The sequence below is a fragment of the Furipterus horrens genome, unplaced genomic scaffold, assembly GCF_987537825.1.
Source record: "Furipterus horrens unplaced genomic scaffold, mFurHor1.1.pri manual_scaffold_2, whole genome shotgun sequence".
Taxonomy (NCBI): domain Eukaryota; kingdom Metazoa; phylum Chordata; class Mammalia; order Chiroptera; family Furipteridae; genus Furipterus; species Furipterus horrens.
In genome coordinates this window covers 44,133,090-44,146,916 of record NW_028327172.1, presented here as the reverse complement: position 1 = coordinate 44,146,916, position 13,827 = coordinate 44,133,090, and the positions used below count along the sequence as shown (strand labels likewise).

At 51.3% G+C, this 13,827-nt stretch overlaps 1 protein-coding gene across 1 annotated transcript; it reads right to left on the bottom strand.

Moving 5' to 3' along the window:
• Positions 1-821: 821 nt before the first annotated feature.
• RHOG (ras homolog family member G) lies at positions 822-12,249 on the bottom strand. Its single transcript, XM_090264704.1, has 2 exons — positions 12,162-12,249; positions 822-1,543 (listed from the first exon to the last, which is right to left on the bottom strand). The coding sequence occupies exon 2, from the start codon at positions 1,473-1,475 to the stop codon at positions 900-902; it is 576 nt and encodes a 191-aa protein (XP_090120830.1). The 5' UTR covers positions 1,476-1,543; positions 12,162-12,249; the 3' UTR covers positions 822-899.
• Positions 12,250-13,827: the final 1,578 nt, after the last annotated feature.

Here is a 13,827-nt window from a genome sequence, read left to right as displayed (position 1 = left end):
TGATACAGCTCAGCTGCATGACCACTGGGAGCACCTACATATAGGCTGGTGGCTCTTAACCTTTCCTTTTCTGAGCCCTAGAACAGGAAGTCTTTCCTCATGCTCTGCATCCCAGTCCACTACAGAATCTGTGGCTGGGCCCCAGAGCAAGACTGGCTCCTCCAAGGGAGCCCAGAGCTTTGTTAGGAAAATTGGGGGGTTGAGGGGACCACAATGAAGCCTATTGTCTCCTGTCCCCTCTTGCAGTAAACAAAAGGCTCCCAGTCTCTGGGGAGCCCTAGCCCATGCCTGTCCCCTGCCCAACCCCCCATGTCCAGCACACAGGGAGGAGCCGGGGCCACTGGGGACAGGAGGTTTTATTGATGCTGATGGGGGTAGGAGCCCGGGTGGAGGGGCTGAGTCAGTCAGCAATGCATAAGGCCTGGGCACATGGGGGCAAGTTAGGGAGCATTCATCTTCTCAGGATTTTGTGGTTCTGTTGAGGAAGGGAGAGAGCTTCTTGGGGGAGCAATTTGAAGAGCAGCAAGGGAGAGGTTAGGGATGGCGGAGAGCTCCTAACCTGAGAGAAGGCACCACAATAGGCAGCAACGTGTGGAAAGCTGGATCAACTGGTCAGTAGGAGTTAATGGGGAGGGAGCACTGGGTTGGCTTCTTAGAAAGGGGTCCAACCTTGGCCTGGGTGAGCTCTCAAGAATACCTGTTGTTCCCAAGCAGATTGGGGCAGGACCCAAAGCCCCTTTCCCTGTGGACCTCCTTAAGGAGAAATAGGCATTCAGGGAGCCCACTGGCAAGGGGTGCCAGAATTAGTCCTCAAGGCACAGCTGGGGGCAGATAAGGCACCAAGGCACAACTGGTGGGGGGTGGGTGGGCAGGGGCAGCCTCCAAGCTGAGTGCCAGGGTCACAAGAGGACACAGGACCGCCCACGCTTGATCGGTGTGGGGTTGAGCACAGCCCGGACAGCCTCGGCAAACACTTCCTTCACGCCATCCTGCTGCAGGGCTGAGCACTCGAGGTAGCGCACAGCATGGATCTGCTTGGCCAGTGCCTGGCCCTGCTGCGGTGTGATGGGCGCCTGGCCCTGCTCTTTGAGGCGTCGCAGGGTGTCAGGCTGGGCTCTCAGGTCCTTCTTGGTGCCCACCAGGAGAATGGGCACATCGGGGCAGTGGTGGCACACCTCTGGATGCCACTTGTGCCGCACATTCTCATAGGAGGGTGGACTGGCAATGGAGAAACAGATGACAAAGACATTGGTCTGCGGGTAGGAGAGTGTGCGGAGGCGGTCGTACTCCTCCTGGCCCGCTGTGTCCCACAGGTTCAGGTTCACTGTGCGCCCATCAACTGCGCTCTGGGCGCTGTAATTGTCGAACACTGTGGGGATGTATTCCTTGGGAAAGGCGTTAGTTGTATAGCAGATGAGCAGGCATGTCTTGCCCACAGCTCCATCGCCTACCACCACACACTTGATGCTCTGCATTGTGGGTGCGGCTGCTGCAGTGGAGGCACTGCCTCCTTCCTCTTCTGGGCCCCTCTGGATGCAGTGACCTATGAATAGAGGAGAGGGACACTCTTGGTCAGGGAGGCCTCTAGCCATTGGGAGGGAAGAATTGGGGACTATTGAGAGAAATCACCTTCTCTTAACCTGACACCATCTTGCAATCCCATCAAGAGAGACCTCAGAGGGACAGATACACAATGAAAGAGAGACCCTGAGATCAAGCGAAGATGCTCAGGTGTCAGGAGGCTAGCACTATAATGTGTAAATATGTGAAGCCATAAATTCTGGTACTAAATCAACAAAGGTCAAATCCTGGTTCTGCTATTTCCTAGCTGTGTGACCCTGGACAAATTACTTCTCTATTAGTGATTAGTGGGCCTTAGTTTTCTTATGTGTAAAATTGGGAATGGAATAATACCTACCTTATTGGGTTATTATGTAGATTATATAAGGTAACACATTAAAGCATTTAGAACAGTGACTGGTCATAATAAACATTCAATAAGTATTAGCTACTTTTATTTTTTCCTCTAGGCAGTACAGACACAAAAGGACAGTGTATAAGTGTAGGGATCTATCTACAGCTCCTCTGCTAGATATGGACCCCTTCCACCAAGTAGAATGGAGAGGCGTTCTGGCACAGGGTGCTGCTGTCCCAGGTCACTCTGAGATACAGCCATGGGTGGAGCCTCATCCAACTTAGGGCAGCCTAGCCCACTATACTGATGTTTCAGCTCTAAAGCCAACACCTTGGCTACTGAGTACAACCCAGAAGGTGCAATGAGAAACCTGCCAAGTAAGCACAATTCTCTAGACAGCTGCCCTGTTGAAATCCAGGGTGCCCTGGGGATGGGAAAAGAAGGGAGAACTTACCCCATTATTTTTATAAGCATGGTAAACCCTTTTTGGCCACACATACCCAGGCTGCCAATTTGGTGCAGGGGAATATGGAAGATTGAGTGAAGACGGGGATCTGGTTGGGAATCTAGGTAGGTGATGATGAATGAGGCAAAGGGTGTGGCTCCCAGACATCAACATCTTAAGACTGTTGGCGGGGTGAGGCAGATCAAGCCCAGCCAACATGGATGAACAGAAGAGTAGAAAAAAAACTTGACTTTTTCCCCCTTAAATTTTTCCCTTTTTTGAGACCATGGCACATGCCTCTGAAGAATTTTAGAGGCTTCCAGACTCTTGGATAGAGAACATAGTGCCATTAAAGTGCTATCACTGAGAACACAGGCTGGAGTGAGACTGGCCAGGTATTCTAATCACAGTTACACCAACTAGTCATGTTTGATTTTGGGCAACATACTAAGTTTCCTGAGCCTCAATTTTCTCATCTTTAAAATGGGGGAAATCTTTCCTATTGTGTTAGAATTGCTCAGAGTATGAAATGAACTAACGTGTAGATTATTAGTGGGGTATGAGAAGAGTCCCAGCTCCAACCATTATTACCCTTGTCCCCTTTGCAGTTCACAGGGCCTCAGGGTGAGGAACTGTTCTTCTGAGTTCTGGAACAGAACAGAGCTTCCGGAAACCCTGTGATTATTTATACTGCTGTGGCAAAGGTTCTCCTCTCATTGGCTACTTCCTCTTGGCCATGAGGGACTTTTGCTGGCCACTATGTGACTTCCTTTCCCTGACTCTCACACAACCAGGTCGCTACTCCCTAGGAGGGGACAGCCTGTTTTAGACATACCCAGATATCCAAGTATTCCTTGCTCCACACAAGCATTTTCTCCATTTCACTTTACAGTATATACACTGCAAGACTGCACCCTGGTCTGAAAACCCCTTAACTTTCAGCCTGACCTTTCATACACTGGTTCAAAAGCCTTGAAAATCAAATTGGGGGTTGGGGAGATCCCCCATTGGGAAGCATAAAGGAACTCTGGTGGTGTGGGACCTGCATTGGACCCATGGCTTGGTCCCAGCTTCCTCTCAGGCCACAGCTTCCCCTGGGAGGGGAATTGTTTCATTCTATGAGGTTGCCTCTGGTTCAAATAAAAGTATTTTTCCATCTTATTTGTGGGAATAAGTGTGTGTGTTCAACCTCAGGAGAGAAGATAGTGAGCTTCCGAGTAAGTCTGGGAAAGAAAGGAGGACTCAAGGTAGGAGTAGAGAGAATCTCAGACTGGAAGTCAAGAAACCTAAGTTCTAACCTCAGCTCTGCCCTGCTGCTGACTGACTGCAACCAAGCATGAGGCACTTATACTCCCTGAGCCTCAGTTTCCCAGTCCATGAAATGGAGAGAAGGGCACTAGGTAGATGAAATGAGACATGAAGAGCCCTGAGAACAGGGGATAGGATGATGGGGATAGGAAAGGCCTCCAGGAACACAGGGTAGGTTGGAGGTGGGGCTGAGTTAGTCAGCAAATATATAAGGTCTGCTGGGCACAGGAGGGCAGGTTAGGACACATTCTTCTAGGATTCTGTGGTTCCTTCCTTGGGGAAAGGAGAGAACATGTTGTGGGGGTTGGTGCTATTACTTGTATCCCCTGAATTACCTGGAAGACTCTAAATCTTGAGAGAACTCCAGGCCTGTAAATCAGTTCCACACAGAGCAGAGGCATGGGCGTGGCAGTATGTCTGAGAACTCCTCCTCCACTGGCCCAGCACTGGGCTGGCCCAGGCAGAAAGGCAAGAGGGAACTCTGGACGAGGGTCACAAGGCCCAAGAGACTGGAAATGCAGTGGCTCCAGGCTGCTCTCTAGGGAGGTGGTTATCAACCAGCGATCAGTAAATCAGCCCTCAAAGGGGCGGGGAGGGAGAGGACAGCTTCCGGGCTGGCAAGGGAACAGGACTGACACCAGAAAAGGATCATGAGTGAGGTAGTGTCCATAAACAAGTAGACCAGAGGCAGTGTGGTACAGGGCAAAGAGAAGCGGATTCCCGAATGGGACCTCTTGGGTTCACCTGCTGACTGCCCCTTGATAAAAGCCCTCACAAAGTACAACCCTTTATAGATCACATGGTATTATTATTTGATCCTTGTAACAACCTATTGATACTATTCACATTTATAGGTGAGGAATCAAACTCAGAGTTAAAGTAACCTAACAGCTTGGGAGTCAGGACACAAACTCTAGTATTGCCATTCAAGGTCCTGTGTTTTCCTCAATGCATCACACAGCTTCCATGTTACCCCTTACTAGCAAACTTTGTGACCTTGAGCAAGTAAGTCACTTCCTTTCCTGGAGCCTCAGTTTCTTCATCTGTACAACGGGAATAACAATACTTGCCTTCCTTGTCTCAAAGTGCAGCAGCAAGGATATTGAGCATGGGAATAAATGTACTTTGTGAACTGGAATGTATTGTGCACACAGCAGGTGACAGGAGCAAAGCCTTTCATCCCAAGAGAGAGGAAGGACTGAGTATGCAGGTGTCTGAATGGTGGCATCAGTTACCACTCAAACCTTATCCTCTCTCCCAGAACAACTGTTTTCTTAGAAATCTTATGGCCTGAACTGGGTCAATTAAGTTCCCACAGCTCATTTAAGGAGGGCACATGCTAAAAGGTAGGGTCTGACCTGTGCCACATAGGAAGAAGGAACAGCCAATGCTGCAGGAGGCCAAACAAGAAGAGTGGACTACTTGAGGTTAGGGGGTCAACTGTGACTTATTCACTAGATGACATTTTTTAAAAAAGAACTTTTGTTTAGTAAGTAAGCTAATGGTTGCAGATCTGTATAGTATTAGTCAAATTACAATGGCCTACTCTGACTTTTTATTCCCAACTTAATTCAGATCTTGCCTAGTCCCTCAGCTTGGCAATCAGAGTTCTGTATATTCTGGTAGGGGCTGCGGAGTCAGCTAGATCTGGGTTTAAATCCTAGGTCTGCCACTTACTTGTATGAGTTAAGCAAGAAAACCAACCTCATAACATGTTTATAAGGCTTAAGCGCATTAATATACAATATATGTATACAATGTATGTACTTTGCAAATATGAGTTCCGAGCTCCCTGCTCCAGAGTGGTCTTCACTGCCCTCTATAACAAGCCAGGATGATTGTTGCCTCTGATCCTTTACTCTTGTTCTTCTATCTACTGCCATTCCCTCTTGCCTCTCAAATCTTCCTGACTCCTCAAGGCCTTGCTTGAGCCTCAGAGTCCCATGAGGCTATTGACTTCTCCTTTCTTTGAACTTCCATAGCATGACCACCCATTTTAACCCTTCTTTGGCTCCATGTGGTTCTCCTTCCTCAATAGTCATAGATAAGTTTCCTAGTTTGTGGCCAATGATGGAACTTGAGCTTCCCTCACTACAGAAAAGCTGAGTACAGGATTTGAGTACACAGAAGTGTGCAACCACTGCCTTCTGATCTACTTGCTTCTACCCCATTACCGAGATCTGGACAGTTGCCTCAGAAACCCAGAGCTGAACTATCACTCCCTCAGTTAACACTGCAATGCTGAATCTTTCGGATGGCAATGGGAACCAAAAGCTTTGACTGGGATAGGCAAAAATCTCTCTTCCCAGTCCCAGCTTGACCTGGCTCCAGCAGGGAGCACAGCCTAAGGGACCCATGGAGGCCTAACTCTGAGTGTGGTCCCTGAAGTCCAGCTTGTACCCAGTGGGTCTTGGTCTTGGGGTGTGGCGCAGGCAGGCCCAGAGTGGGGAAGGAAAGGAAGCAGAGGATTGCCTGATTGCCAGATCTCTGTGGCCGTTACAGTAGGGGAAGTGTCCCAATTGGGAGTGGGGGAGGGGAGTTATGGGCCCTAAGAGATGGGGGAGTGTGGAGGTAATAGGAACCAACTTATCACAGACTTTTAACCTGCCTCCCTTATGTGGGGCTCCCCTTCTGCAGCCCTTTCTGAAATTCATTCTAACTATCTAACCCATCTCTGGGCATTCTGATCTTAAGCTCTGGTTACACCACCCTGATCCTCTACAACGGGGGTCCCCAACCTCTGGGACAAGGACCGATACCAATTCGGGCCTGTTAGGAACTGGGTTGCACAGCAGGAGGTAAGCTTGTATGTAATGCATTTGAATCATCCTGAACCAACCCCCCCACCCTGGCCTGTGAAAAATTGTCTTCCACGAAACGGGTGGTGCCAAAAAGGTTGGGGACCCCTGCTCTACAAGCAGTCTCCACATTCTCTTCCCCAAAACAGAAGCGGTATATCCACAAAACAGCAAGCAATATTCCCTGTCCCTGCAGGAATCCAGAATTTCTTCTCCTCTTCCATCCTCCAACCCCGACCTCAGACAGCTCCAGTTGCCTCAAAAGACTCCCACCCCTTGGTCCTCCAGAGCCAAGCACCATTGCCATCTCCTCCAGGAAAGTTTTGGTATATCACCCAAGTCACAAGTGACTTATCCCATCCAAAGTCTTGTCCCTGTTTCTATTACAGGCACATGGTATCTTTTATCACATGGACGCTGTTCTGAATCTTATCTAGACTGGGAGGGCCTAGAGGGCAAGGTCCTGGGGGATCTGTCTCCTTAGGCTGAACACAGTAAATAACTGAACTCACTTGTCCTTCATGTCTTTGCACATGGGAGTTTCTCTTCCTGGAATTCTGCTTGCCCCTTTCTGATCCTCCCAGACCTCCATGGCCCAGTTCTCCATCTTCTCCAGGATGGCATAGCAACCCCTGCTCCTGTTGTACCTTCCCCAGCACTGTCTGGACTGTCCATTGCGCTGAACTAACTGGATGCCTCACAAGGAGGAAAATCTGTCCTTCTGCTTACTTCCAGAAGCCCAGCAGAGTGCTGAGCAAAATCTACAGACTGACAAATATCTCCTCTTCCATCAATTCAAACTTTGATTCTGGGAAAAAGGAAGAGCCTCTATGCTCTGGAGACACGAGACATGGGCAATCAACTTCCTCCTCCCACTGAGGGACACAATTTAAGGTAATGAACACACATAGGCTAGATTGCCCCTTTTTCCACTGGAAGGGTGAGAGGGGTGACGCAGGCATAGCTTAGCCTAGAGGTGATGAGGAAGATGGGTAGGAAACGTGGTCCTGATAAGGCTAAGGATTGGGAGTATCAGAAGACCCATGGTCAAGGATGAGGCAAGGTCAGGGTCAGTGTTGGAAACAGCTTCAGAAGCTCTGAGAGTCTGATTATTTATTTTGAAGAATGGAGAGGTGATACGAAGAGGCTCAAAAGGGCTGTAGCTGGCTGCAGCTGGGTCGGGAGGAGGAAGCTGGGGGGAGACATGAGATCATTATGGGGCTGGGACCAGGCCAAGGGCTGAGTTTCTCTCTTTCTTCCCCATCAGCAGGGACAGAACCCAAGAAAGCCTACTTCCCAGACTCAAAAAAACCCCACACTCTTGCCAATCTCCATCCTTCAGCCCCTGCAGAGGTTCCTGCACTGTAGCAGGTAGGGTAAGAGCCCGAGAGACTTGAATCTACCCACTAGGGGCTGGAAAGAAGAAGGAAAGAACAGTTGTGACTGGGAAAACTGTCAGAGGATGGAACCCTTTCACTAAGTACCAGTTCCCTTCCTTCTCCCACCATCCCCAGCACCTGGGATGCCCCACGAAGAGTGAGCCTCAGGGCCAGGACAACTCTGCCTGGGGAGTGAAGAAGGCTGCCTCCTCCCCCCACCAAGCAGCACAGAGGAAGGCTGAACAGCTTGCTTCCTCCTCCCCCCTAGTAGCTCAGCAGTCCCGGGCCCCATGAAAGGCCTAGGCCTGTAAAGTGGCACTTCCTTTGCCTTTGCTCATTTCACACGAGGCTGTACAGAAGCGCCATCCTCCCAACCTAGCCTCCCCCACCTGAAAATGCCCACAGAGAGACCCAAAGCCACGTTGTCCCTCCAGCCCCGCCCCAGGCCTGAGGGGGTTTCCACAAGGGAAAAAAACATCAGGGAGGAAACTCCGGCATCTATTTTCCACTGTCAGTGGGGCAGAGCTAGAGCAGGGCACAGGGTACTCCTTCATCTCGCTGTCCCCTGGCAAAATCCCCGACACTCTTTGCTCTCTTCTCATCTCTCAACCTGTAACAATCCTTGTGCTTTGGGGAAAGGGGCCACAGTTCCTGTCCCTGGACAGCTACTTAGGGACCATTCAGGCCTGTCAGATCAAGTCTGCTGGCATGAGACAGAGGGCCCAGAGTGGAGGCCACTGCCAATAAGGAGCCTCTTGGTTGAAGGAGAGTCAGAGTTATCAGTATTCTCTATGCTCTGTGGAGGTACTGATAGGCAATTTCTTCATGTCGAAGCTGAGTCACGAGAGACAAGGCTGACCAGAGTTATGCAGAGCTGGGAGCAAATCCAGGACAAGGACCTGAGTCTCCTAATTTCCTGCTTGATGTCACTTGCACAAAGGAGAGAAGGTGAAGATTGCTACTCTGGCCTGGGAATGAGCCCACCAACTCTCTGACCTCATTCAGGATGATCTTACCATGGTTTATCCCTTCAGGAAATGGGCCAAGGGGTCAGGTTGACGCCTGAGTCCTTTCTGCTTCTAAGTTCTCAGGCTCTCATGTCTAAGTTCATACTGGGGCGTCCGTGATTTAGAACTGACATTACTGGACAGACAGCTATCCTGGCCCTGCCCTAGCTGAGGAACTCTTCCTTCAGCCTCTAGCTCCTGGGGAGATGCCCTCCCCCCATGACATGAGGACAAAAGAGGAAGCTGGACTCTGGGCAGGAAAACCAATCTGTTCTGGGGAGGTGGCCCAGGCTTTGTCTTTGGTTTCCCTCCTCACAGACCCATACAAACCTCACCACTAATGGGTCTACACTGTGTATGGAGGGAGGGATCTTCAGTCTGGGTCCTGGCTCCCATCTTCTTCCCAATTGCTCATCTAGCCCCATTCTAATAACTTCTCAACTGTCTCACTAGAGCCACACCTCTCATATCTTCCTGCTCATGATCCCTTAAAAGCTCACATCAACCACCTCATTTGCCCTAACATCATGCCAAAAACAACTCTCCAGATCCTAGATTCCCAACCAGAATTTGCGACAATTTCACATTAGCCACTTCTTTTCATTTCAGGACCTTGACCTTATTTCTTTAGCCAAGACCTCAGTGGGCAACTTCCTAGGTTGCAGGCACCTCCCCACCTCCCATATTTTCCCATTTGGACCCCTCCCACCCTGGTCTTTTTCCTCCCCAGCAATGGTTTGCATGCAATTAGCTCAAACCTTCAGAAGGACCAGGTCTTGCCTGGGAGAACCCCTGTCTCATCCATCCTATCTTCACCTTCAGAGACCTGTGTTATGGAGAATCCTAAAATAAGTACTGGGTTGACAGGCAGGACGCCTGGGTGGTTTTTTACTGAGCCACGATGCTGGGAAAGTGCCTTGCATGCACATCCTTCCCCAAGAAGGGATTTCCTCCTGAGGCCAAACCCCCGATACCTCCCAGAAATGAGAGTAGGAGACTGGTGGGTAGAAGAAGGGACAATTCATGGGAGAGGGGCAACTGTGAGAATGGAAGAGAGCAGAATGGGAACAGCCCTTACATCTAGCAGTGCTTGGGGAATCCCAAAAGAGTAGCACTTGCTCCCTCCATTTCTCTCTTTTTTTCCCCCAGTGGAGAGAAATGAAGAGAGTAAACTGAAGGAGGCAGAGAGAAGCAAGATCTCACAACATGCATCCCAAAGGCTTGAGGAAAGAGCTCTAGAATGGGGACAGTAAGAGCTTACAAAACCAGTCTGGACTAAAGTTAAGACTCAAGAGAAATTCCTGAAAGATAGGGAGTAGGGTCCTACCTAGGGTGAAAGGGGGAATAATAAGGATGCCTGAAGGCAGAGGAGAGGGGTCAGCAGACTGCAGAGGGCTTCCTGTCACCAAGACTCTGATGCAGCCCAGGGCACGTGGGTACCCAGTCTGAGCAGGACCCGGAAGACAGCAGGGAAGAAAGGGCAGATACCTTTGCCTCACACCCCTCTTCTTTTCCTGAGCTGGCACTAAAACATTAACACTGAAGTTAGACCAGCTATATATAATCTTCCCTCCAGAATCCTGCCTTTGCCCCCTCCCTTTCCTTCTCCAGTAAGTATTGTTGGAACCAATAAGGATTGAAGTTAGGGACCTTTGGGCTGTCCCCCGGCTTCTAGCCATGGTCTCATGATTAAGCATCCAAGGGTCTGGGTTATTCTGATTTCCCACGGCTTCTCTCACCAGTTTTATTCCTGTGTCACTCTACCCCGACTGCTGCAGACTCCTTCCTCCTGCCTAACCACAGCCGTACACACTGCAGGTTCCCTTCATTCTGTTGCTTTCCCCTGCTCTGAGCCCTCTCAAGGCTGAGGGCAGTTATTTTGTCTCCAAGAGATAAAAACCTAGACACACAAGACACTTCCATGCACATACACATATAGAGGGGTTTTCCAGCTCTTTAATCATCTCTATCAATAGAAGGTTGCAGCCAGCCTCTCCCAGCTGGGGAGGTTTGAAAAGGCTCTGAAACTAACCAAAGATCCAAACCCAAAGATGGAGATAAGTGGCTAAAAGAAAAAGAGACACAGAGAGGGACTGAGAAGAATGAGGGGAGATAGAACAAGCAAGGGTGTAGATATGTCTGCAGGAGCCAGAAGCTGGCCAAGGGAGAGGGGTAGGCAACAGGAGACAGAGATGGACAGAGGGGCAGGGTTAAGTGAGAGGCTTGGCACGACTGTGTGTTTTGGGGGAAAGAAACTGAAGAAGCAGCGAGAAGAGGGTAATGGAGGGTTTGTGGGAGCATGAAGAAGGAATGGAGGAAGACAGAGTGAGAATGTACAGAATTCAGGGACTAACAGTGAGGTGGGGTAAGACTAGGAGATGGCTCCTAATCATTTCCCAAGGCCAGAGCCCCTGCTTCCTCCCAGAAGCCCTATTATTCTCTCCATCATCTGAAACTAGTGCTGCTCTCAGTGATGCCATCTTGTCAGGGACTATCAGTGCCTTTGAATGAGAGTCCTTCCACCTCTAGCCACAGGACAAAGACCAGGCCCTTTCCTTCCTCAAGTTTACCCACAACAGAGCAAGGCCAGGCCCCAGTGGGCCAGGCACTGACCAGCCAGGCACAGCAGATGTTTGCTTACTTAATACCTGTTGCTTGCTTCCAGGGATGGAGCGGCTTGGCCTCAGGGGAAAAACAAACCATACAGAAAGACTGCGGTCAGCGGGGCTACCCCCACCCTCCCCATGAATGCAGAGGACCCTTGGCTGCAGCCTGAGAGCTGGGTCAGGGTTGGCAGCGATCCTCCAGGCAGGGAGCTCTTTCTCTGCAGTGTAGGGCTTCAGAGGCCAGACACCGCCCCCCTCTCAACTTCACAAATGTCACAACTGCCGGAGCAGTGGAAGTGCCATCTCCAGCCCAGGGGACACCCTCCCCTCACACACTTCGTTAACATCCCCCAACTTCTGATGGCACCCCACCTCTGAGTCTCACATCCCAGCTCTAGGTTCTTCCACTTCAGAGACTTTTCTCTCTGAGCGGCGGACCTCAGGGGTCCCTCGCAGCTCCTGGGAGCCTGAACAGCCCCCCATGGTACAGAAACCTACCCTCCCGGAGCCGCCGCCGGCTCGCAGTGGCCGGGCTCCCGCCCCGCCCGGCCGGCCGCGCCCGCCCAACTTGCAGTGATCCCAGAACCTCCCGCCCGCGGCCTCCCGCAAGCAAACTTCCTGGGTCGGATCCTGTGCCCAGTACCAGACCGGCAGGGCTCCCCACCTCCGGACCCCTTGGTCGCCGGCCCGCGCCGGGCCTCACCTGGTGCCCTCCCCGCTGCGGGGGAGCTGGGGGCGGCGGCGGCGGCTGGCTGGTCGAGAAGGAAGTGAGAGCGGGAGGCCGGAGGAAGTTGGGGGGGGCGGGTCGGGCGGCCGGGGCGGGGCCCGGGGACGGGCCGGGGCGGGGCGAGGCCTGGCCGCACCAGGAAGTCCGCAGGCCGGTTGCCCCCACCTTCAGTCTCCCTTCCACCGGCCTCGCCCCCAGCAGCAGCTTGGGCTACCCCATCCCAGCCCTCTGCCTCTGAATCCCATAAGGTCAGGTCTTCCAAGGTCAGTCCTCCCCGTCTGCTCCTTGCCAGACCTCACCCCGGTAGAGGCCCTAGCCTAGGCTGTAGGCTTTTGTCCCCCTCCCTGGTTCTCGCCCCCACCCGCCCCCGCGGGAAGATGCTGAGCACTGGAGCCCGTAGGCCTAGTGTCTTCAGTTAAGCCCAGGGATCGAGCGTTGGCCAAGGTTGGGTTCAGAATGGGTCAGACTGGGGCAGTCCCCACCCTTGTCCCGAGCGAGTGCGGAGTGGTGGTGATTCAGCAATGGGAAGGCCCCAGACCCCTGGGGAGGGTGCGGAGACAGGAGGAGGGCGAGGAAGGGGAGCTGGCGTCAGCACCCGGGGAAAGACAAGATCAGCAGAAGCGCAGGCGGAGCAACGGGCCCCCAAAACAGGATGTGTTGTCGTTCCGCACCCGGCCGCTCGGCGCGCCTGGGCTCTGGGGATGGGGCGGGGCTGGACCGAGAACGTGGGGCTCCCCTGGCCCCTTCTTCTCCCCGGGGCGCGCAACTGCTTGGTGGTGAAGGGCCGCACCCAGGCCTGAGATCCTGTCCCGGGCCTAAGGATGGGCGGGTGGGCGGACTCGTGGGCGCCCTCTGGTGCTTCTTCTCCCAGGCGTTGCCCGTGGAGCTGTGACTTGAGAATGGACATCCTTGGTTCAACAAATTTTCTGAGCGCCTACCACGTGCAGAGCTGCGTGCTAGGCGCTGTGCTGGAAAACTGAGAGGCACTTAAGACAGGCTCGCTGTCTCCAGGAGGTTTTCCAGATAAAGAGGAAGAACAACTTAGAGAATAAATACCCTAACCTTTCTGACCCTCAGTTCTGTCTCTGGAATAACCTCTTCATCCTGTGGTTGTGAAGATAACATGAGAATGGATGTAAAAGGCCTTTTGTCAATTCCTAGCCAAAAGGATACACTTAACAAATGCCTTTAAAAAAAATAATCATACTAGTATTAGAATGAATTCCCCAGACAGAATGTGCTACATCTTTGGGTCCCTGCGTATTCTATTCCCTCTGCCTGACTTCTTTCCTGTCTTGACTGCTAGGGGACATAGACTCTGTCTTTCACAATTTGGCTCTAATGGACTCCTCCCTGCCTGTCTGTCATCCTTACCCTCCTCACAACAGCGCGCGTGCACACACACACACACACACCATCTCTGCCATGTACTTGATAGTCTGTCCTAATGCTGCCCACTGGAAATATAATGTGAGCCACAGATGTAATTTAAAATTTTCTAGTAGTGACATTTTTAAAACAATTTAAAAGAAACAGATTAATTTTACTAATATATTTAACCAGCCCACTTATCCAAAATATTTTTATTCAACATGTAATCAATATAAAAATTGATTATAAAAATGAATAGGATAGTTTACAT

Coding starts and splice junctions, on each gene's coding strand:
- RHOG (XM_090264704.1), bottom strand. CDS start 1,475: ATGCAGAGCATCAAGTGTGTGGTGGTAGGCGATGGAGCTGTGGGCAAG.